The sequence below is a fragment of the Protobothrops mucrosquamatus genome, unplaced genomic scaffold (genome assembly GCF_001527695.2).
Source record: "Protobothrops mucrosquamatus isolate PMUCROS unplaced genomic scaffold, P.Mucros_1.0 scaffold2304, whole genome shotgun sequence".
NCBI classification, from domain to species: Eukaryota; Metazoa; Chordata; class Lepidosauria; order Squamata; family Viperidae; genus Protobothrops; species Protobothrops mucrosquamatus.
Genome location: NW_015388390.1, coordinates 205,964 through 230,763, shown reverse-complemented (window position 1 = coordinate 230,763; position 24,800 = coordinate 205,964). Strand labels below are relative to the sequence as shown.

Below are 24,800 nucleotides of genomic sequence, written 5' to 3'. Positions count from 1 at the left end.
ACCTGGAGAAAGTAGCAGAGGTTGAATACACAAACCTACTCATTTATTTGGAATTTTTAAAAATTTAAAGTACAAACAAACCCAATCCTTTTCTTTCATTATAAATTACAAACGAAAACAAGTCCAGTGCGACTGTTGTTGCTTCTGTTGTTATAGGCCAGGGGTAGGCAACCTTGGCTCTTTTATGACGCGTGGACTTCAACTCCCAGGATTCCTGAGCCAGCATGGCTCAGCTTGGAAACCACTCCCTTTCCCTTCAGCGTGGCTGGCTCTGGGAGTTGAAGCCCACGAGTCATAAAAGAGCCAAGGTTGCCTACCCCTGGTCTAAGTGAACCATGCGTCCTATAAGCAAAACACCTTATCTTTTCGAATTCTGAGTATAAAATGAGCTGGAAAGTTCCTGATCTTTAAAATATATATTTTTTTAAAGGTAAACTTGTATTCGTATAAAGCCTACTCAGCAGTTAACACTCAGCTGGGTGTCTTTGGGTTGTTGTTTTTTTTTTTATAAAAAATGCCTTTTGTGATTCTATTACTGAGGAAATCGAACGAGGAACGGGGGAGAGATACTCCTTCTCAACTAAACGTTCACTTGAAAGTGTAACCGGTAACTGTTAAAATCAAAATCTATTCCTAGGAGAGGATATATTTTTTTTTAAAAAAGGCTATTTTAGTTGTAGAAAAATATGCAAAATATACATATATACATTTAACAGTGCTAAGAGTAAAGGGACTAAAACCAACTGCAATAGAAAAGAGTCAAAAATTGTGCTGCTCTGTTCCGTTTCACAACAGGACCTTCCCTGGGCCAGATACTTTAACTGGGGTTGTAGCATTGTAGGTAAAACTCGCATATTTCTATGGGGGACATCAGAAGCATGGAGATCAGTTAGTGTGCAATCTGCCCAGCCAATTGGCTTGAGTAGAGCGGGGGCTTGGCCCACTGAATCTGTGAATGATCCCACTTTTAAGAAGGCGCTTGGATAGATGCCACCTGCCAATTCGAAATGTGACAAGAAGATCTCTCGCAACTGACGTATCTGCCAACTGTATCGGGTCAAAAAACCAGTGAGAATCAGCCATTCCCATAACACCTCTGGCCAAGGGTTTTTTTTGGCTCCTGGTTCAGATGGCCTGGTCAAGCTATTCTGCTGAGCTGAAAAAAGAATGAGATAAACTTGAGTGTCTGCGGAAGCATCGTTACTACAAATGCAAAGAAATGTGGTACAGATAATTTTCAACTTACGACGGACCCCAGAAAAGGTACTGACATCCTGGATTCGAAGCTGCAATGGCCGCTCCCCGCCCGTGGTCACATGATCACATTTTGGGTCCTGGGCGACCAGCCCACATTTAGAGCTATTTGCAGAACTCTGTGATCACACATGACTGCAAATTATTCTTTTTTTTTTTTTTTTTGCTGGAAACTAGTGTTCACTTCCAGCTGCGGCATAAAAATGCCCATTGGAGACAATGGGTTTGCTTAAAAACAGGCAAATCCATGGTCATTAAATAAAACCTAACAACCAGGGAGATTTGCTAAACGGCTGCCACAAAAAATGTAATAAAATCAGGTTGATCACAGGATAACCTGCTTAACGACGGGCATGATTTACAACCACAATTCTGGGCTCAATTACAGTCGTAAATCGAGAACTGTCTATCACCTGAATGTCTACAGAGATTCTCAGTCCCCAAAGGAGCTTTTTCAAAGATTTCCTTTGTCTTTCCTTGGGAACGTTTCACTTCTCATCCAAGAAGCTTCTTCGGTTCCACATTTCTTTGCAGTTGAACTGAAGAAGCTACTTGGATGAGAAGCAAAATTTCCTCAAGGGAAAACCAAAGTCCAGTTGCCTTTTGAAACAGGACCTTTGGGACTTCCTGTAACCTACAAAGAAGGACCCTGAAGCCTAAATAGAAGGGGAAGGTCTCCTTCCAAATCCTGCATGCTCCTAGTTGACTGCTATGCTAGTGGCTAAATCCATTCTGACTGGGATTCAAGGGATAGTGTCATGCCTCCATCTGAGCCTGATTCGGAGGAGGAAATGGAGCCGGAACAGGACCCTATGGAGGTCGAGGGAGAGGTGTTTGTGGCTTCGGAGGACTGTGGGGAGGGGCAGGCTGAGGCAGGCCAGGGCCCTTCAGGTTTGGAACAGGGGGGACAGAGTTCAGGCAAGGAGCAGGGCCCACCCCCACCTGATCCTAGAGCTGGGAGAGTGGAGAGGAGGAGGGAACAATGCAGGCAGGCTCACTTGCTCGGGAGGAGAGCGTCCCGACCCACCCCACAAGGCACACCTGGGGATTGAGCTGCTGTGGGGTGGGGACTTTGTCGGGAACAAATGTTGGATCTTGGGAAAGTGTGTATTGTTGCTCTTGTTCTCTGCCTTTGGAAAACCTGGACACCTTGTCGACCAGACCGGCTGACCAGTGTGGATTTCCTGAATTGCGACCTCAGGCTGCATTTTGACTTTTCTCTTTGCAAACTCTGCAGGCAAGCTGAGATTCAAGCTGGACTGATTAAAGTGGATGTTTTGTTTGGCTTGTTATCTTTATGGCCTTGAGGACATCCCTCTAATAATCAGGCTGTATTGAAACTGCCTTCAGCCAAAGCCGGCTGGAAGGTGAGTGTGTGAATTTGGGTTGGAGGCTTGCCAGCAAATGTGGGAGCATTTGGAGGAAATTTGCAACCATTAAAGAACTGTTTACACTGCCAGCTGTCTGCATTGCTTTTGTGCTGTGCCCTGGGTCATCACAGATAGCTCTGCTTTAACAGAGACACCTGCCTGCTCCCCCCCCCCCCCAAGTTTGGGGCTGTTCAACCTGGGGCTAGAAGTCGCAGCTGGTCCAAGGTAACCGGAGATGGGTGTCCTTCCAGGGTTCACAAGCAACCATCATCTTAGCATGATTCCACCGGACCTCAGGCCAGGGTGATAGCGAAGGGGCTGGTCTGCATTCACCTGCTCTGGACTTCCCACACCAGGATCTCGTTGTAGGAGGCTGTGAAGAGGCGTTTCCCGGAGGGGGCAAATCTGCAGAGGCAAACCGTGTCATTGTGTCCCCCGTAGTCCTCCGATGTCCTTGTGGTGCGGTCAATCAGCCTCAGCATACATTCTGCGTGGCAGAGAAAGGGATTGGCTTAAGAGAAGATACATTTTCAGTTGGGTGGCCTGCTGAAATGTTGTAGAACTACAGGGAAAGTAAAGCATCAAGGGGAGTCTGGTAGCATCATTTCCAGAAACCATGCTGGCAGACTCCTCTTGCTCCCTGCTCCCTGCTCTCTCCCTCTCCATCTTTTTGTTATAATATTGAGGTCATCTTGTTTTCCTTTTCACTGTTGATTTTATTGTTCTATTATTCTAAGAGCCAGGTTAAAGAGAAAAGCACTTAGGTACCCCATGACTCATGGAGGCAAGCCAAGCTACATGCCAAGGACAATGTCTTGGCTTCTTTTAATTGACATGGGACTTTAAGCTCCAAATAAAGAAGACAACTGAAAGCTGCCCAGGGTCTAGATTTCTCTGGGTCTTCTTACCTGCCTCAAGACAACTGCCTCACTCCCCATCCTCTGCCACAATTTCAAGTCTGACGCTCTTAAACGGATGCTTGGAATCCTCAGCATCAATCGAAAGCTCCACCATCTGATCTGTTTGCACCGATGCTCTATTTCTTGAGCATCGGTAATAGGCTAGTAACACCCAGGGCCAGCTAGCCTGCTTTGGAGAGAAAACGACACACAAAACCGTTTCACCTCTCCAGATACGTACCGCTGAAGCCGACAGCGATGGTGCAGGCAACAGGAGACAGACTCAGCGAAGTGGCAAAGGAAGGCAAGGGAATCGTCTCCAGGACCTACATGCCATGGGGGGGGGGGAAATCCCAAAATATTAGTTTTCGTGGAAAGATGAACCACAATCTCCTCGATGTCCTTATCTGCAAATATGGACACGTAGAGGTGGAAAGTCTATATACTCCCCCTCCAAAACAGCACGAGAACAAAGATTAGCCTCTTGATGCCTGTGTTGGAGCAGAAACCAAGTAAAGTTCTAGTATTGATCAGGCAACTCTATCCAAAGAAATGTGACTTGCCTGATCAATTTTCATCTCAGGTTCTGCCTCTAATCCTAAGCACTAAACCAGACATGTCAAACACAAGGCCCGGGGGCCGTCTATGCTGAAACGCATTCAGTCTTAGCTCCACAAGGCCGTCTGGAAAGAGTGAGGAACCATCCCCTACCGTGTCGGCCCCGCATCCTGGGTGCATGCTGGGGAGGTGTCACCCTTTGTGAGGAATGAAGAAATGGACCATGCCTTGGCGCTTGCCCCGGTCCCACCCCCTTCTGCCAGAGACCCCCAGATCTGTCCCACTCCTGCCCAGGCCCCCACAGGCACCCTTGACGCGAACGATGTAGAGCCGGCCATGCCCACCCAGTAGGCCACACCCACCCTGGCCACACCCACCCGGCCCCCCAAGGGCAACCACAATGCTGAAGCAGTCCTCAATGAATCTCTATGGCCTTGAGTACTTTCTTATGCTAATCAGACTGTATTTGAACCTACTTTCAGCCAGAGTTGGCTGAAGGGGTGTGCGTGTTCTTTTGTTGGAGGCTTGCCAGCAAACGTGGGAGCATTTGGGGAAAATTTGGAGCAATAGAACTGAAGTCTGAAGTGGTGTCATCTAGTAACACTTGGACCCCACAGATTCAACCACCAACTCTATGATGCAACCACTGGCAAAGACAACACGGCATACCTGTTTCTGTTGCAAGCTGTAGAAGAGGATCTCTTTTTGCAACCCAAAGCCAACGTAAGCAATAGTACTTTTATCCCAAGGGCAAAACGCTGCCAGGCTAGGAGGTAGAGGACTGGGAATCTGAAAAGAAAAAGATAAATGATCAGATGAGTGCATGTCGTCTCGAAATAGCCCTGGTGGGGCAGTGGAACTTAGAATGCCCTATTGCAGGCTGACTCTGCCCACTGCCAAGAGTTCAATCCTGACCGGCTCAAGGTTGACTCAGCCTTCCGTCCTTCCGAGGTCGGTAAAATGAGGACCCGGATTGCTGGGGGCAAATATGTTGACTCTGTAAACCACTTAGAGAGGGCTGTAAAACACTGTGAAGCGGTGTACATGTAGTCCTCAACTTACGACCACAATTGAGCCCAAAATGTATGTTGTTGTGAGACATTTGTTAAGCGGGTTTTGCCCCATTTTATGTCTTTTTTCACCACATTTGTTAAGTGAATCACTGCAGTTGTTAAATTAGTAACACGGTTAAGTGAACCTGGTTTCCGCATTGCTTGTCAGAAGGTTGCAAAAGATATGACCCCAGGACACCGCAACCGTCATAAATGTAACTCAGTTGCCAAGCATCCGAATAGAAATCACATGACCCTGGGATATGCTGCAACCGTCATTAAGTGTGAAAAACGGTCATAAGTCGCTTTTTTCAGTGCCGTTGTAACTTTGAACAGTCACTAAGCAAACTGTTGTACGTTGAGGACTGCCTGTATCAATCTAAGCGCTATTGCTAGTGCTAACCAGCCCATATGCAATTCAGAAAGGACATAAACAATCGTTCCTGCCTTTAGAGAGCTTTTGCTGATCACCCTTTTCAGAAAAGTTACTTTCCTAAGCATTTTCTAAGTATGGAAATTAAACTTATCATTTTTACTTAAGCAAACAGAGACATACACAGATAAATACCCACACCAGGTACCCTTCTTAGCTATGAATTATCGGATGGATGGAAACTGATCAAGGAGAGAAGCAACCTAGAACTAAGGAGAAACTTCCTGACAGTTGGAACAATTAACCAATGGAACAACCTGCCTCCAGAAGCAGTGAATGCTCCAACACTGGAAGTTTTTAAGAAGAGACTGGACAGCCATTTGTCTGAAATGGTATAGGGTTTCCTGCCTGAGCAGGGGGTTGGACTAGATGACCTCCAAGGTCCCTTCCAACTTTTTTTATTATTATTATTATTATTATTATTATTATTATTATTATTATTATTATTATTATTATTATTATTATTATTATNTATTACTATTATTATCATCTTTCTGAGTAATTCATGGACCATAAATAGATCCAGATTTGAAACATAAGCAAGGCCAACATTATTTGCCACGTGATGGAAATACTAGAGGCAAGTAATCTATTCTCACCTCAGGACCTGTGGGAGCTGGAAAGCTTAACCAATCGATGATCTCACATTTGTCCTTCAACCAATCGGAAATCCAGACACTGACACGCCGATCAGAGCTGGAAGCCAGCCAGAGATCGCTTCCTTCAGCCCCAAGTTCCTTGTACTGGAGAAAAAGTTTATGAAAATGAGAATTTCTCTTGTTTTTCTGCATTTGTTTCCCCAACCTCTAGCACAGTGCTGATGTAGGATCTCAGAGTTTGGATGATACACATTTACAAATGGAATAAAGCTCTGTCTTCCAAACAAGGACACACACAAACCTTGAGGACCAGTCACTCAACTCCAGATACAAATTAAGCTAGAGAATCTGCTTGGGGGCAATATTAAGAAAACGCAGAGGCTGGATTTTAGGATTAGAGGAACAGGACAGAGTAAAACTGGAGGAAAGAGAAAAGAGAAACAATATGGAAAGTTGGGATAGAAATTCTAGTCCCAGTGAGTATTGTTAAGTGATGACTACCTGTATTTGTTTATATAAATCCATTTTTGATCTCTTGGTTTGCTATCAGTCTCCATCTGGCTTTAACCCACTGTTGGTTCTGCATTTGTGCAGACCACATAGCTAGGTTATTGGTCTCTAGAATATTTTTATTTATTTTCCCTTCTATAACTCTCTCTCTCTCTCTCTTCTCTCTCTCTCTCCACCTGAATTCCATTTATCTGGTAATATACAGATGGATAAAACCGTTCGCATGCCTTACCGGTTTTCTGGTGCAATGGATAACGTTAATGGCTGAAGGTCGGTGGTCAGTAAGGACTCTGATGGTCATCCCTGTACGTGGGCTATTAATGGCAATCAATCCATCCTTGCTTCCCGATAGGATGATTTCTCCTAGAGATAGACACAAGGAGTCAGTCACCAGTCAGGGTAACAAATATGCACACATACACTTGTAACTGTCAACATCCAGCTTGAGAATCCAAATAAAACTCCAGGATCACTTCAGTTCTGAAAAGCTCACTGTTTATGGAATACATTGCATGGTGTTGCCAAGGCAAAACTAACTCTTGAGTTTATCAGACACCAGTTCGTTGTATTAAACAATGATCTTCCCAGCCAAACGCCCAGGCTCTCACGTAGCCCATGTAAACAAATTCTCTTTCTTATGGGAACCATCTGCTTCAATTTCACACCTGTTAGGACGTCCTTGAAAAGTTTCCAGGCTCTCACAATCTTCAGTGGAACCAGCTAACCCATCCTCCCCGCTTTCTCTAATGACAAGTTAAAACGAAGAGGCACGTAGCTGCCAAAGTTTCACCCTCCACACTTAACCTCTTCAGAAATACTTTCGGGAATCCTTTATTCAAGTTTGAAAACACCAGAATTAACACAAAGGTTGTTAGCGAAGCCAAGAAGAGAACATTTGATTTCATTTGTGGTATTCTATTATTAATCCAGATAATCTCTGTGCTATACAAAAACAACCTAATAAAAAATAAGTATATTAAAACTAGCTTTTAGTTAGATTCATTGGAGAAAGCAATTATGTTTGGAAGAGTTAGCAGTAAAGGGAAACCAGGCCGTCAAAAGAACACAGTGGCTGGACACCATCAAAGCTAACATCAGACAGAGCATCGAAGAGTCAAGGAAGTAGTGCAAGATCAGAAGATGTGGAGAGACCCTGTCCATAGGATCTCCAAGAGTCGGACACAACTGAATGGATAACATCCATCAGTTAGTTAGACTACATCTCCCATCAGCCAGTAGGGCAAGGGCAAAGTTAAGATCTTAGCTTGGGAGGGTTGGAAAAGAGAAAAAGAACCAGGCCAAAGGAGAAGACAGCGAGAATGGTGACGCCCAGCTCAACATTGTGGCTTGTTCCCTACCATCTGCAGAATATCCAAGTGCCATTACGGCCAGGGAATGTGGGTGCATTTTCAATTCCATCTCTGTCCGGGAAATGCTGAATAGGCGGATGGTGCCATCGCTATAGCCTGCCACAATATGATGGCTTTCGACCCCGTTGATGGAGGTGGGTACTGGGCTCCAGGCCAAGCACAGGCAACTCTAAGAGGAAAAAGACCAGGGGTTAGCGATACCTTAACCACAACCAGGTGAGAGAGGGGAAGGAATAGTGGTCCCACTTTCGTACCATGCGTGCTGTCAAGTGTAGGAAATTGGGAGTCAGAGAGCTTCAAATGACCACAGGTTTATTGTATGCTAAAGTTCTCGACCAGAATCTGAACTACTAACAGTCAAAGCAAACTGGCAGTAGAAAAGAGTCAGTGGAACGTAAGGTGGGTTGGACTTAGATCTCTTGTAGGTCCAAAGGAACTTGAGACTGATGACACATTTGACCCCTCCCTCAGGCTCAGCCTGGTCATCTCCTACATGTACTATTGACAGCGTGTTAAGAAGGATTTGAACACAAGGGCTTCTGCAGGATCGTCTAGAAATGTCTATGTATTTATTCTTTGATTTATATCCTGCCTTTATTTGCACGACTACGGGCAGTGCACGTAATGCTCCTGCCTCCTGTTTTCCCCATAACAACAACCCTGTGAGGTGAGACAAAGGGACTGGGCCAAAATCACCCAGCCAGCTTTCAGGAGGACTAGAAACTTTAGCCATTATGCCAAATTGGCTCTCAATAAATAAATCCTGAAACTTTTAAATCAACCCACAGAGGAATTGGGGAGTCCCACAGTAACAAATAAACCAGCTCGTGTAGAACTCAGTTTAGCCACTAGCCAAAACCTGGGACTCCACACTTCTAGGGTAAGCAGCCTAAAAATTGGCAGCATGCTGAGCTTTCTCCCACTGTCTTCCTTGGCTTAGCTTTGTGACTAGCCCCAGAAATGTGGGGTACATTTTCCAGATGTATGTCTTTTGCATCCTGCACAGCTCCAAGCAACTTCTAGCAAAACATGACTATTAAGATTACTCTATGTCCGTTTGGGTCCCAAAGGTGCAGTTCAAAAGGCAACTGGACTTTGTTTTTTTTCCCCTTGAAAACATTTCACTTCTCATCCAAGAACTTTCTTCAGTTCTGACCCGAACAGCACCTTTGGGACAAACATGACCTGGACGACTGAGAATCTCCATAGAGGTCAGGCACAGGCAACTAGAACCACTTGTGAATGCCCTCAAGTTCTTTACTGTTGTCCCAAAGATGCTTTTTCACGAAGCAACTGGACTTTCTTGGTTTTTCTTTGAAGACGTTTCGCTTCTCACCCAAGAAGCTTCTTCAGCTCTGACTGGACGGTGGGGAATGGAAGGATGAGAAGCGAAACGTCTTCAAAGAAAAACAAGAAAGTCCAGTTGCCTCGTGGAAAAGCATCTTTGGGAAAACCATGACCTGGGTGACTGAGAATCTCCATAAACATTTTTTACTGTTAGTCACCCATGTTGTAAGAATCTGCTAGTTTGACTACATTCCGTTGGGAACGGCCAGATAAGGCTTCAGGGATTCTAGGAGAGGTCAAGCCGGTGCCGCTTTCTGCAGTCTAGCTGGAGGGTCCACCACATCCTTCCAAAATTACCTGATTGAGCACTTGAAACTGCACCACCAGCTCCAGGCTAGCCAGGGACCAAACCCTGACGCTCCCGTCCTCTGCACAGGTAGCAAAATGAGACTCTCCGGGACTGAAGGCCACCTCACTCACCTGGAGCAACAGAGAACAGAGGACAACTGAAAGGCTCGTCTCAACAAGGAAGCAGCTCATGTGATTTTGATTTACCCGTGACCGCCAGGATGCGCTCCAAGGCGAACCTTGTTCTTGTGGCCGCTGATCAGCCGGATGCTGGTGTTCTCTGTCCAGTTGATGTACCACAAGGTCCCTGCGGTGGTCCCAACAATGCCCATGTCCATGCCATCATCAAAAGCGGCGCTCACAATGGTCCCATCAAGAGTGATTTCCTGCTCCAAGAGAACGGAGTTAGATCTATAGGAAAGAGCCCAAAAAAGGAGAGAGAAATTAAACATATTCCACCTTAGCTGCACAGCTGCTATCATTAGGCTTTCCGAGAATAAATCCTTTTGCCTATCTATCTATCTATCTATCTATCTATCTATCTATCTATCTATCTATCTATCTATCTATCTATCTATCTATCTATCTATCATCCATCCATCCATCCATCCATCCATCTACATACACACAGTGGTACCTTGATACTCATCGTTAATTGGTTCTGGGACACACAATGAGTACCAAAAATGATGAGTACCAAACGAATTTCCCCCCCTAAGGAATAATGTAATAAGTCACAAGGCAGCTGACATCAACAAGTTTTAGCTTGTGTGATGAGTACCAAGCAAACAATGAGTACCAGGACAAAATTTTCATGTCAAAATTCATTGGGTTCCAAATTCGATGAGTTTCAAAGCAGTTGAGTACCAAGGTACCACTGTATTATGTATGTGTGCGCATGAGTGTATATATATATATGCACACATGCATACACTGCATATATCCCTGCCTTTGGCAGGGAATTGAACTAGAAGACCTCCAAGGTCCCTTCCAGCCCTGTGGTTCTGTGATTAGCTGCCCAAAGAAGATCTGTTTTCTCAGGACATTATTGGGCTTTGATGCCCCAGGTCTACACTTCTTATCTTTGCAAGCCAGACATGTGCTAGGCTCCAGTACGGATTGTACCTCCTCCTCCATTCACACATTTCCAGCTATTTGGAACAACCAAACTGGCTGCCATCTGTCCGTGTGGGCAAGGTCCTGGAAGGAAGATTTGTGCGCCATTTACTCATGAACGATCCCCACAGAAAGAACGTATTCCAAACCAGTTTCTTACCTTTGCTGATTCTATACTGCTTATATCATTCTCTGGGTTTCTGCCATTAGTCACCTGAACTCTGCTCGTGGTACGGAAATCCTAACGTTTTGCTTTTTACTTAACGTTTCTTGGGAAGTCCTTATCTACTTTCTTTTGCAGTCTGTGCTCCTTAATTAGTAAGACACATCAGATGATCCTTCCTGCCACATTGGAAGGGAGCTTAACAGTGCAATTAATTCAGGAAAGAATTCCAGTTTGGGCTGGAAACTTGACAGAACCTCAAGTCTCTGCAACGGCTTTTCAAAAGGACAGAGACATTTATTTTTTTTAACCAAATTGATCAGCTCAAATTCTATTTAAGGACATTTTTAGAGGTTCGAAATAAATTTAAAATGTTTAAATAACTAAGGAGAAACTTCCTGACCATGAGGACAATCAACCAGTGGAACAGCTTACCCCCAGAAATCGTGGGCACTCCATCACTGGAGATTTTTAAGGAGAGACTGGACATTCACCTGTCTGAGATGGTATAGGTTCTCCTGCTTGAGCAGGGGGCTGGATTAGAAGACCTCCAAGATCCCTTCCAGCTCTATTCTATTCTATTCTATTCTATTCTATTCTATTCTATTCTATTCTATTCTATTCTATTCTATTCTATTCTATTCTGTTCTGTTGTTCTGTTCTGTTCTATTTTTATCCTATCTTCTATTCTGTTCTATTCTATTCTATTTATCCTATCTTCTATTCTATTCTATTCTATTCTATTCTATTCTATTCTATTCTATTCTATTCTATTCTATTCTATATTTCATTCCATTCCAATATTCTATTCTATTCTATTCTATTCTATTCTATTCTATTCTATTCTATTCTATTCTATTCTATTCTACTCTACTCTATATCTGCTTCACTTGAGGGAATGGTCTAGTCAGGAAGTGGGAATGCCGTAAACTAACAATCGTCTTTCACAGACATGGTGAGAATAAGTGAGACAAGGAAGCCCCAGCAGCTCTCCGTCAACTGGTATCTCCAGAACCAACCATTCACTCTGCAGTCCCTTCACACCTGGCATCAGATCCTTTGACTCTCAGCTCTTGGACTGCGGCCACTGACCAAATCTGGATCTTCTTGGTATTGCTGCCGCTGACCAGTCGGTTATGGCGGCACTGCAGTACTCCTAGAGAAGGAGAGGGTTATTTCAGTTAAAACAGATTTCCTCCAAATACTGCTGGAGACTGCAGAGATCAGCCCACCTGGTTAGAGATGAGAAACTAGGTAGAGCATTAAGGATGTGAGGGTTGGGATGCTCCCGGGGTGAGTGGTTTCAGCATCACTTCTGCAGTTCTTGGAGAGACCAACTACCTTTTAAACCTGATCAGGAGCTAATGGGGGCTCCAGGATGACGGTACCAGAACTATCTTTCACTGAAGCACCATCAATTCCAGCATGTGTGAAATGAAATATCATTAGTTCAAGAGGCTTCTCATGACTCTTTTTCCCGCTATGTATTCAAGATGGACTGTGATTAATATCTATGTATATATCAGTGGTGGCGAACCTATGACATGCGTGCCAGAGGCGGCACTCAGAGCCCTCTCTGTGGACACGTGTGCCATGCCCCGGAGATGGCAACCGTCCCTCTTCGACCCGCCGCCCGCTAACTCACTGAGGTCCCACGTGGCCGGATTCATCCCAGCACGGCTGGTTTCCTTCCCCCCTGTCCCATCCCTCCTGGCCTCGCATGTTCTCCTTTTCCCGGGCACGACCCACTGCATCGCCTCCTCAGCTGTCAGTTGGCCATCCAGCTCAGAGGTGACTTCTCTGAACTGCTGGTAGCGGGCTGCGGAGCCCCAGAGTGCGCTGGGCGAGGGGCCGGCAGGCTGTGGCTGCTGACGGACACTGTCGGCCCCCGTGTGCTCGCTGGCCTCTGTGTGTGGGAGCCGACGGTGTCAGGCAGCAGCCACCCTGGCCCCTGCGTCACCTTGCCTCACCCCGCAGGACGAACCTCCTGCCCACTGCCCCACCTGCCAAAGACCCCCTGGATCTCCCCCAACCCTGCCCAGCTCCCACAAGCGTCCCTCCTCACGAGCATCAAGGTGACCACGCCCACCTTGGCCACACCCACCCAGTCTGCCATGACCACCACAGCCACGCCCACCCAGTGGACCACGCCCACCTGGCACCCGGCGATAAATAAGTGGGTTTTGTGTTTGATATTCTTCTTCTATAACTTGGCGTTTTTGGATTTTGCTGCCACTATTGTGTTAATATTGCTGTTCTCGGGAGGGTGACACTGTTTGGTGGGTGGCTCCCGTTCTTCCGAGAGCGGTGCATCAGGACTTCACTTTAACGTGCGCCTTTGTGTACACAGCCAAATGAGAATAAAGGCTATCTGGTCTTAGTATACGCGGAGACCCACCAATCTCGCCATCCACAGCCTCCCAAGTCATGAAGCAGCAATTCGTCTCTGTGTCCCAGGTGCAGATCTGTCCTGTGCTAGTCCCAGTGTACAGGAGGCAACCAGAGCTATAGCACATGGATGTGAACTCCACCGCACCAACAGCATCAGGAGCAGGGACTCGCTGGACCTAAAGGAGGAAGGGAGATGATGCTTAATCGGCACTCCAAAAGTAGCCCAGAGCTGCCTCGGATCTCTTATGAGTCACAAGGATGAAGGCTTCTCTTTGACGATGGTCTACAAGAAGTCTTCAACTTACAACTGGTCACTTAGTGACCACTCAAAGTTGCAAAGGACCTACCTGGGGGCTAAGTACAGGTAATCCTAGACCAGGGGTAGGCAACCTTGGCTCTTTTATGACTCGTGGACTTCAATGTATGCTTATTAATGTACATTTAAAGTGACAAAAGTTATTCTATTCTATTCTATTCTATTCTATTCTATTAAGATTCTATTCTATTCTATCTATTTCTATTCTATTCCAAGATTCTATTTTATTCCAAGATTCTATTCCAAGATTCTATTCTATTCTATTCTATTTCTATTCTATTTCTATTCTATTCTATTCTATTTCTATTCTATTCCAAGATTCTATTCCAAGATTCTATTCTATTCTATTTCTATTCTATTCCAAGATTCTATTCCAAGATTCTATTCTATTCCAAGATTCTATTCCAAGATTCTATTCTATTCTATTTCTATTCTATTCCAAGATTCTATTCCAAGATTCTATTCTATTCCAAGATTCTATTCCAAGATTCTATTCTATTCCAAGATTCTATTATATTCTATTCCAAGATTCTATTCCAAGATTCCATTCTATTCCAAGATTCTATTCCAAGATTCTATTCTATTCTATTCTGTTCCGTTCCGTTCTGTCCCGTCCCGTCCCATCCACCTCAGGGAAAAATACACCTACTTTGAGGCTGATGTCAGAGCCCTGTTGCTTCATCAGCCAGAAGGTCACAGCTCCCTTCCCCACGCAGGCAAGTTGTCCCACGGAAAGTGGATTAAAGGCCAGGTCATGGACTGGCTCAGCGAGACGGGTGGAGGTCATCAGATCGTAAGTCTGAGTGTTCCACAGGGCAACGACTCGGTCTACATAATCTCCTGCAGGCACAGATATAAAATGCCAATCTGTTTTTTACGCACACATGGATTTATTCATGTAATCTCGATGCCTGATAACTCTGGACTTCTTCTAGCATCTGGGTACACTTTGTTTTTCTCAGGTTCAAACTAAAACGTGAATGCTAAATATCTGCTTGTGAAAAATAAATACGAGGAAGATATTCAATCCAACCCAGTGTTTCTCAACTTTGGGAACTTTAGGATGTGTGGATGTCTGTGGAGATCCTCAATCACCCCGATCATGGTTGTACCAAGAGCGCTTGTCAGGACCATCATGCTGGTGTCCTGCCATTCGGTTGAAGGGGAGGGGGGGAAAGGAAGACTGTTGGCATTCTCCACATATTTTCGCTTTTGCAGTATCCGCTGGGGAATCAGGGAGGGGGATTGTCTTCGGAGAAGAAGCAGTCTCCTTCCCAGCCGGTTCCAACCTGGTTCTAAGGCCATCGTGTCCTGAGGGTGACCTGTTATCTGCCTTGCACCTCAGCGTTCTCAAAACAACCATGCAGCATCACATTGGCTCCACGGAGAGGAGGGGGTCAAGTTGTTCTCCAAAGCGCCGGAGGGAAGGACGAGAGGCAATGGTTGGAGGCTGACCAAGGAGAGGGTCAACCTGGAATTGGGGAGAAGCTTTCTGGCAGTGGGGACAGTTAACCAGTGAAACAGAAATTGCCTTCAGGAATCGTGGACGTTCCATCACTGGAGGTTTTTGAGAAGAGTCTGGACAGTCACTTGTCTGAGATGGTGTGGGTTCTCCTGCTTGAGCAGGGGGCTGGACTGGAAGACCTCCAAGGTCCCTTCCAACTCTATTCTAGTCTAGTCAAATTGATCTTCTATTCTAGTTATTCTATTCTGGCTGCCAGTGGACTGGTCATGGGGTTTGGGTTTGGGAAGCTGAAAAAATTGCTTTGTGCTTTGCGCGGGATTCTTACATTCTGCCTGACTTGACTGCATCTACTTTCCCTCAGTAAAAAGTTATTTTGATTAACCTTAATGGAGTCAAGAGTTGTGCTTTCCTCAGGGGACCAGCTGGGGCAAGTCCTTACAGTGCTTTTCAAAAGACAACTGGATTTTCTAGGTTTTTTTTTTCCCCTTGAAGACATCTCGCTTCTCATCCAAGACGCTTCTTCAGTTTGAAGAAGAAGAGAACTTAAGATGAACTGAAGAAGCTTCTTGGATGAGAAGTGAAACAATTTCAAGGGGAAAAAAAAGTTCAATTGCCTTTTGAAAAGCACCTTTAGATTTAAGATGTGTGGACTTCAACTCCTAGAATCCCCCGGCCTGCTATGAAGCCCACACATCTTAAAGGTAAATGCTGCATATTTAAAGGCCTCGCTCCCACTTTTTGGAAAAATGCAGAGCTAAATTAAATATCTAGCCCTCAGTTAGGATGCCACAGCAAATGGCACTGCTCGGTGCAAATTAAGGCAGCCAAAATGCACACACCCATCCTAATTGGTCAAAAGCTTCCACTCATCCAGGTAGAATACCTGATACCTTCTCATCTCCCTTGGGTATACCAACCTAGAGTGACAAGGAAGCGGTCGTCTTGAGAATACGCCATGGCTTGCACTTGGTTTTCATGATGAAAGAGAACTTTTTCACAAGTCCTATTTTGTACATTCCAGATGCAAATTTGGCAGCGCAGGTCTCCTCCACCCTGGCCAGATGCAGAGGCAAGAACCTAGAAGAATAGCCCATGTCATCAGTGAGATCTCAGTAAAGAATAAGGAGATTAACTATTTAACAAACAGGAAAATACAATTAGGCTAAAAAAATAAATAAAGCAGCTGCAACTCAAAGCCACAGAGAGAGAGACAGGCAAAGAGACAATGAGTTTTTAACGCTGCTCAAAACCACAATCAGACAAAGGACTGTGATGTCCATGTGTCTCATGATTAAGAAACCCATAGGCAATTTCTAGCAAGGCTAAAAGTATGTTAAGCTCTTGTTTTAACAGAGATGGTATATATTGGTTAAGAGCATAAGCTTCAAGACAAGAGAAGAATCACCAGAGTATATGTCAACTTTAGGGAGAACTCAGAATAAATTGCTTTTTCCCGCTCGTACTGTATATATATATTAAATAGGCTTGTTGTGTGGGCTATTGCAAAAAAAAAATAACCCTGCCCACTTACATGAAAAGCACTTTAAATATTTATAAAATATGTATGCTTATTTGCGTGTGAGTTCTGATCACACAAACACACACACACACACACACACACACACACACACACACACATCGAATGATCACATTTTGGAAACTTGGCAACCAGCTCGCATTTATGGATCACAATATTTTTAGTGGTTTTTTGCCCGTTTCCAGTATTTACTTCCAGTTCCTGGGAGAAATAAAAATGCCCACTGGGAAAATGGACTTGTTTAACGACCGCAGCATTCGCTTAACGACCCCAGTGTTTGCTTAATGTCGGCCACAAAGCAGTTCATAAAATTAGGCACAGTCACCCAGTGACCCCACTGGATGACCACCATAACTTGGGACCATAAATTCTGGGTTCAATTATGGTCTTTAAGTCCAGGACTTTGATTCAAAAATTAACACAACCTGAACGTCAATAAATGCCCATTTGGTCCTATCCAACCAACACCTTTTGTGATTCTGGCCAGCTTATCTGCACGGAAATGGCGGGATGGTCATACCTGGGCATGGTGACTGAGAGCTAAAGTTGAAATCTCTTCCGGGTGACCCAGCCAGTGCTGCTGGGATCCAGAGTGCAGGTCTTCCACAATCAGCACACAACCACAGCTGTAGGCGAAGAAACCTGGCAGAGGGGGAAAAAAATTACCCATATCATCTAACACCCTAACCCAGTGATGGCGAACCTTTCAGAGACCGAGTGCCCAAACTGCAACCCCAAATCCACTTATATATCGCCGGGTGCCAGGTGGGCATAGTCTGCTGGGTGGGTGTGGCCCACTGGACAGGCGTGGCTACGGTGGTCATGGCAGATGGGTGGTCATGGCCAGGGTGGGCGTGGCCAGCTCGATGTTGCTCCCGGGGAGGGATGCCTGTGGGGGCCGGGCAGGGTTGGGGGAGATCCAGGGGGTCTCTGGCGGGTGGGGTGGTGGGCAGGAGATGGGTTTCAAGTGCTCAATCAGGCAAGGCGAGGCAGGGCGGGGGTGCCATTGTCGCAGGGCAAGGCGAGGCAGGGGCCGGGGCGGCTGCTGCCTGACACCATCAGCCCCCGTACACAGAGGCCAGCAAGCGCATGGTGCTGGGATGCATCCAGCCACATGGGACCTCGGCGAGTTAGCGGGCAGCTGGTTGAAGAGGACGGTTGCCATCTCCGGGGCATGGAGTGCGTGCCCACAGAGAGGGCTCTGAGTGCCACCTCTGGCACGCGTGCCATAGGTTCGCCACCACTGCCCTAAGCCCTCCCCTTCCCTCGGAGATGTAGACGTCCCCCAGATTACAACACACAGCTAGGCTTGAGGATACTCTGCAAAGTCAATGCTGCAGGCCAAAGAGAATATTCAAACTAAATTTGAAGGGGCCGTCACAGTAGATTTGGACCATGGGTTTTTTTTGTTTTTTTTTTAAAGAGAGATTTAGGAAGCCTTCCAAAAGTTCCCAAACGTTGCCATTGTTCCATTGAGGGTCTGGAAAAGAAAGATGATGGATTCTGGGGTTTTATTTCACGGCCGTACCTGTGTCGGGGTTCCATACCATGTTCCCCCGGGCGTTTCCATTGTAGCCAATCACAGCTTTCAACTTCAGACGTTCGTTAGCAGTTGGAGAAGAAAATACCTTAAAAGCCAAACATGAGCCCAGTATAAATTGATATGCTTAGCCCCAAATTTCTGTTGCTAAGGACACATCTGTTAAGTGAGTTTGGCTCCATTTTACGAGCTTTCTTGCCACAGTTGCTTAAGTGAATCGTTGCAGATGTTAAGTTAGTAATAATAATAAATCTTTATTGATTAGCCCTTGGGCCATATCAAAGTGCGAAGTTCCAGCAACAAATCATTACCAAAGTTTGAAAAAAGCAATTTAAAATGAAATTTGACAAAATACAGTTGAAAATGGAATTAGAGCAAAATACGACCTAAAATGAAATTGGAATAAAATACAGTCTAAAATGACTACTTGTACTTTACGCATCGGTAGACAAACAAACACTGCTTGTTAAATTAATGTAGAGCTATTTTCCCGAGAAATGTTTTCAGAATAGCTAAATCAGGGGTAGGCAACCTTGGCTCTTTTATGACTCGTGGACTTCAACTCCCAAAATTCCTGAGCCAGCATGGCTCAGCTTGGAAACCTCTCCCTTTCCCCTCAAGCACGGCTGGCTGAGGAATTCTGGGAGTTGAAGTCCACGAGTCATAAAAGAGCCAAGGTTGCCGACCCGTGATATAAATCATTGAGAAACATTTCTGTCTACAGTCAGATTGACTGGGTTAACCACACTAAATCATGATTTGCTTGGCTTTACCTTACAATACAAGCCTTTAAGGTTTGTAAACCAGGACTGATGCTCAGCATACCAACCCCGCAAATTAGTTTTATACAATAAATCAGCACTGAATAACTGACAACCATTTCTCCTCAGACTATCAAGCTAGCTCTCACCTTGGAAGGTGCTGAAGATTTGAAACGGGGTATGAAGTGCCGGTAACAGTCTGGGGGAATGATATTTTGGGGTACAGTCCTTTTCGTTTCATTTCCTTTGTCTAACACGTGAGAAAAAGCAAACACATTGTGTTAAGTTTTAATATTCTAGCTCTAAAAAGATCCAAAGAGATCATTTGTCTCTTGGGATAGAACATACCATAACTTTGAATCTTATTATTCATACTGTGCTAACTTCTGCCACGGATATTTGTGAACTGCCTAGATTTTAATACCTGCAATTTATAAAATAGTGTGTTCAAGTGTTTAAAAGCAGTTAATTATACATTAAAAATTCGAACCCAATTCCATGATATTTGTAGATTCCCTGTTCATTCAGGTCATGTTTTATCTTTCTATAATTTTTCTTCTCTTTTCGTTTGTCTTTTTTTCAAACTGCCTAATAAAAATAAAAGTGGGCATTGTTCTCACAACAAACTTCTCATACATTGTTTCCATTTAGTTATTTGTGAAGGCAGGTTCATACCTTCCTTCCAGATTATTATTATTATTGTTCTTGTTAGCACAGTCAGCCAGATGTTCAGACTGGATTTGGCACTTTTATCCACCTATCCTCCATCCCAAGGACCTGGGATAGATAGATCTAGCTGTTTGATAATGTTAAAGGTCACAGGATGTAAGCTGTTCTGAGTAAGGCTGCCTTTTGCAATTGACTGACAGTGATTTTGTCAATGCTGATGGTGTTCAAACTTATTATTATCAAATTTGCTGCTTATCTCACGGTTCAAGGCAACTCTGAGATTATTCACAATGTGGAATCTTTTAAAAGCACCAGGATACAGTCAACTTACCACCTCCTGCAGGACTGTGAGGGCTTGCAGAAAGTGGAGTGATGTCAGGTTTCACAGGCAGAGGCTCTTCATGTTGGACATCATCATTCAGCACAAGAACTGAGTGGTCAGTAGTCCCATTAACAGCGTCCCCATTCTTTCCTTTCAAACTTGCTTCTTCTTCTTCTTCGGAGTCAGACCAAGTGTCTGGAAGAGAGAAAGGAGAGGAAAATGACAGGGAGGAAGCAAGTGGCTCCATGTGCTTTTAGAACAATCGGAAGACGTGGAGAGACCTGGCTCGTAGAACTCGCCAAGAGTCAGACAGGACTGAATGGATCACTTTTTTCATTTTCAACCTCAGGAATTTTAAGATGGATGGATTTTTAACTCCCAGAATTCCCCAGCCACCATGAGGAGTTGAAGCCCACCTATTTTAAAATTCCTGAGATTGAGAGACATTGTTTTAGAAGATAAGAGGAATAAAAGAATGGGACCCATTCAGGAGCTGCCTAATTTATATATCTTCCCACAGCAGAGACAATCTTCAAGAGGGTTTGGTTGCTGTCTTGGAAAAGAAATTCTGGACAAGGAAGAATATTCCCTTTCTCCAGATGTTGTGGTAGATATATAACATTACGCTGGCATATCCCATAAACAGAAAATGTATTGCCAGATTCTCATAGACACCTTCTGAGAATTACACCCAGGTCAGAATCCCTGTTTCATGCAGAAGGGGAGTGAGCTTGGAGACCAAGATAGAAAACTGTCCAAAAGAAAGGAGCAATATTCATTTATTTACCATAGTTTATTTATTCGAATGTATTAAACCACCCCCCAACTCCAGTGGACCAATTATCCCCTCTCTCCTTCCCGGCTCTCTTATGGGATGATAGATATCATCTTTAATGGAAAGGCAAGACCCATCGTGTTTTGATCAAATGTCTCTGGAAAGGGCGGTGATAGACAGCCATGAGGGGCATTAAGTCTGTAGAATTGCATAGGGAAGACCTGATCAGTTCCTATGGTGCTGAATTCTCTTTGCTCACCCTGCTCAACCAGTCGGTGGAGAGCACTGAGATCCAGACATGGAGGAGACACCACAGTAGGCAAAGGAACCAGCTGGCGGGGGGCATCACTGGATCCAGGAGGTGAGATTTCTACCTTCTCCAAATTAGCTTCTGTGAAGAAACAAGAGGCAACACTGGAGGATAGTTTAAGGTTAAGATTTCCAGGTTCAGACGTTCACTCTGATTCTGTGTAACCAGATGACCTTGGGCCAACCATCTATTCTTAGCCAAAGCCAGCTTTATAATCTTGTTGCCAAGGTCACATCCAGAACAAGGGAAGAGGTGGAGATATATTCCCAAAACCTTTGACACACAGTTTTCTTCAGATCCAATATCATCTATCTCTCTGGATGGATTTCCAGGAGAGAAGGCGTGCATTCCAGAGCAGCCAATAGCACAGAATCTGGGGTGTCCAACTTGGCAACTTTTAAGACCATGCTGGCTGGGGAATTCTGGGAGTTGAAGTTGCCAAGGTTGGGCACCTCTGATATAGGCAGTTTAGTTGGGAGGAAGAGAGTTAAGATGGCTTCTCCCAAATAGTTCCCAGAGTATAGGTTAATGGTGCAAGTAATCTGCTTTACTTTGGCCAGATTTCTGTCTACAGGTGAAAAACAATAAAAGGACCTAGAAGAAACTCAACGTGTCTTTCCAACTCACTCTCTACCAATGTGGGCCCATACATTCCATTGGTCATTAGCAACTGCTTAGACAACCAGGCAAGGACTTGACCCAGAACTCTATCTCATCTTGCTGATCTAAGAGAAGGAAGAAGCAGCCCGCAGGATGAGTGAGAAAGGTGGCACATAGAAAAGAGGCAGGGTTTTCATCAAGCAGTCTCAGCCATCATCTAAAGGATGCCCACCTTCAGATATCCCTGCAGACCAAGGTTGTATCTCCATCTATCACAAACTAAAAAGGGTCTAGGACAGAAGTCTTCAAACTTGGCCCTTTTATGACTTGTGGACTCACAATTGGGGCTCAATTGTGGTCATAAGTTGAGGACTACCTGCACTAGCCACGGTTCCGTCAAAATTAATTTAACTTTTGTATTTGTTCTATTGTCCTGCAGCCATTTGGCCGCAGCGAGTTGTCCCGTTCTGAAGTCACACATTTCAACCTCATGTTTTGTAGACTTGCTGTGGAAGAGGCAACACCAACTGCGTTAATCAAAAAGCAAAATGCCAACTTACCAACTTGAGGAACCACTAAGGGCCCAGGGGAGTCGATCCTGCAATGGGAACACAAGAGTCCAAAATAAGACAATGAGATTCAAAGGTAGAGGTAGGTTCAGAAAGGAAACATCTATACAATTTAAATGAGGAAATACTGAGTTCTTACTCATCCTTGAAGGGCTCCTCAGCAAAGACCCCTAGGAAATCCCAGAGGAAGATGGCATCTCCAACACTGAGGACCTGCTTCTGGTCAGGAGTGAACCTCACCTGCTGTATTGGTTCAGAATGTCCGATGAACACCTGGGAGAAAGAAAAACAGAAGACCCAACTTTCTCCTTCAGAGCTTCGTTCCCACGGCTTGGGGTTGTATTGTTCCTAGGCAGGATTTACTACTACAGGAAGGATCATGGTAGTGCTCGGACATTTTGGGAAGATTTCTGCTCATAACCTTATCATGTTTGTTGTCTGTGGCTTTAAAGAGAAACTTGGACCATAGCTTCAGAACAGGACATTCATTGTAGCATACGATCCGGCTCTTCTTTTGGACGGACATATATATATTTTATGAAGTATGCTTTTTTTCTTGTTTTGGGGGCTAAGCAATTTTTATTTTGGTATAACTCGTTCTACCCAATAAGCGAAGTAGTTTTTAACTTAAGATGCAAAGAACCCAGAGGCATTAATGAAGAAGAGCAGCAAATATTGATCCTAAAACATTAGACATTTGGGGAATCATGTACTGGGTAACTTATCCCATCTCTAGCTCTCTCTCTCTCTCTCTCTCTCTGTCTCTCTCTCTCTCTCACACACACACACACACACACACACACAGACACTTTTTTTGTATTGGTCCCGTTTTAGTCCATTTCTGTTAACATACTTTAACTGAATGTTGTATTATTTTAATATGCCTATCAAGTGACCATCATTAATAATGAGGATGGAAGAGAAATCTAAGATTGCCCCAACTTACTTACCTGGCAGCTGACATCAAATCTCATTTCATAATCCCACACTTTGATAGTCCTGTCACCGGCTGTGAGAACGTACCGGCCATCGGGACTCAGCGTTAAAGAAGAACAAGACTGCCTGTGAACTTGAGAGACCTGCAATCAATAAAGAGAATCACTAACCTTGGATCCCACTCTGGAACTGAAGGCCCTCCATTAAGCAGCAAAACCCTTAGCACAGTGGTGGCGAACCTATGGCACGCGTGCCAGAGGCGGCACTCAGAGCCCTCTCTGTGGGCACCCGCGCCATGCCTTGGAGATGGCAACCGTCCTCTTCAACCAGCCACCCGCTAACTCGCTAAGGTACCAAGTGGCCGGATGCATCCCAACACCCATGCGCTTGCTGACCTCTGTGTGCGGGGGCCGATGGTGCCAGGCCCCTGCCTCGCCCTGTGGCAATGGCACCCCCCGCCCTGCCTCACCTTGCCTCGCCTCATCCCGCAGAACCAGCCTCCTGCCCACCGTCCCACCCACCAGAGACCCCCGGGATCTCCCCCAACCCTGCCCGGCCCCCACAGGTGTCCCTCCCCAGGAGCAACATCGAGTTGGCCATGCCCACCCGTCTGGCATGACCACTGTAGCCACGCCCACCCAGCAGGCCACACCCACCCAGTGGCCACGCCCACCCGGCACCCGGCGATACATAAGTGAGTTTTGGGTTGAAGTTTGGGCACTCGGTCTCTAAAAGGTTCGCCATCACTGCCTTAGCATATTCCTGTATAGATCAGTTTCATCTCTTCTGGGGTCAGTCTTCAAAACCACCCATGCGAGCATCAATACAGGGGGTCCTTGACTTATGACAACTGAGCCCAAAATTTCTGTTGCCAAGTGGGACAATTAGGTGAATTTTGCCGTTTTACGACCTTTCTTGCCATTAGATGAATCACTGCGGTTGTTAAGTTAGGAAGAGGATGGTTAAGTGAATCTGGCTTCCCCATTGACTATGCTTGTCGGAAAGCCGCAAAAGGGGATCGACACTGCGACCGTCATAAATATGAGTCAGTTGCCAAGCGTCCAAATTTTGATCAGGTGACCTTGGGGATGCTGCAATAGTTGTAAAGTGTGGGAAACGGTCATAAATCCCTTTTTTCAATGCTGTTGTAATTTCAAACGGCCCCTGAATGAACTATCCAGGACTACCTGTAGTTAATGATAATTTAGCAATTTTAGACTCCTAGAACATTTGGGATTTTCCTCACAAGACATGGGTAAACAGAAAAATATGGAAACCGCAAGGAAGTCCCCCCCTCTGAAAGGGAAACAAAAATTGTGGGTCTCCTACCACTCTGATTAAGCGTCCAGTCTTGGCATCCAGCACGAGGACCTTCTGGGAGGACGTGGACACCAAGAGATGGCCAAGAGGAAAAGGGGCGAAGCAAAGTCTCACTGCAGCATCCAGGGCCGTGCTGTCCAGATCCAATATGCTCACGTCGATTCTTAGTAGCTGGCATGCATAGATAAGAGTATCAGCAAGCTCTGTTTACTTAAACTGGCTTTATATTAGACCAGGAAGTGGGCAGAGAAGGCGAGCAGTATGGGGAAAGGTCAAGGACGCCCTATGGCAGGCCGAAGCGGGTGACAACTATTGGAAGTCAGATGAAAA

At 45.2% G+C, this 24,800-nt stretch overlaps 1 protein-coding gene across 1 annotated transcript in view; it reads right to left on the bottom strand.

The window, feature by feature from the left end:
* Positions 1-978: 978 nt before the first annotated feature.
* The window catches only part of WDR90 (WD repeat domain 90), a 51,232-nt gene continuing 27,410 nt past the window's right edge, over positions 979-24,800 (bottom strand). The window contains exons 23-44 of the mRNA XM_015824647.1: positions 24,480-24,641; positions 23,165-23,293; positions 22,354-22,487; positions 22,206-22,243; positions 20,995-21,126; positions 19,970-20,155; positions 19,119-19,219; positions 18,197-18,296; positions 17,189-17,310; positions 16,049-16,208; positions 14,316-14,506; positions 13,358-13,526; positions 12,004-12,115; positions 9,920-10,091; positions 9,690-9,812; positions 8,034-8,214; positions 6,908-7,038; positions 6,166-6,309; positions 4,751-4,870; positions 3,765-3,849; positions 2,958-3,111; positions 979-1,156 (exon numbers count right to left, since the gene is read on the bottom strand). Of these exons, the coding sequence (XP_015680133.1) occupies positions 1,144-1,156; positions 2,958-3,111; positions 3,765-3,849; positions 4,751-4,870; positions 6,166-6,309; positions 6,908-7,038; positions 8,034-8,214; positions 9,690-9,812; positions 9,920-10,091; positions 12,004-12,115; positions 13,358-13,526; positions 14,316-14,506; positions 16,049-16,208; positions 17,189-17,310; positions 18,197-18,296; positions 19,119-19,219; positions 19,970-20,155; positions 20,995-21,126; positions 22,206-22,243; positions 22,354-22,487; positions 23,165-23,293; positions 24,480-24,641 (2,859 nt within the window). The 3' untranslated portion in view covers positions 979-1,143. The remainder of the gene's footprint in view (positions 1,157-2,957; positions 3,112-3,764; positions 3,850-4,750; positions 4,871-6,165; positions 6,310-6,907; positions 7,039-8,033; positions 8,215-9,689; positions 9,813-9,919; positions 10,092-12,003; positions 12,116-13,357; positions 13,527-14,315; positions 14,507-16,048; positions 16,209-17,188; positions 17,311-18,196; positions 18,297-19,118; positions 19,220-19,969; positions 20,156-20,994; positions 21,127-22,205; positions 22,244-22,353; positions 22,488-23,164; positions 23,294-24,479; positions 24,642-24,800) is intronic.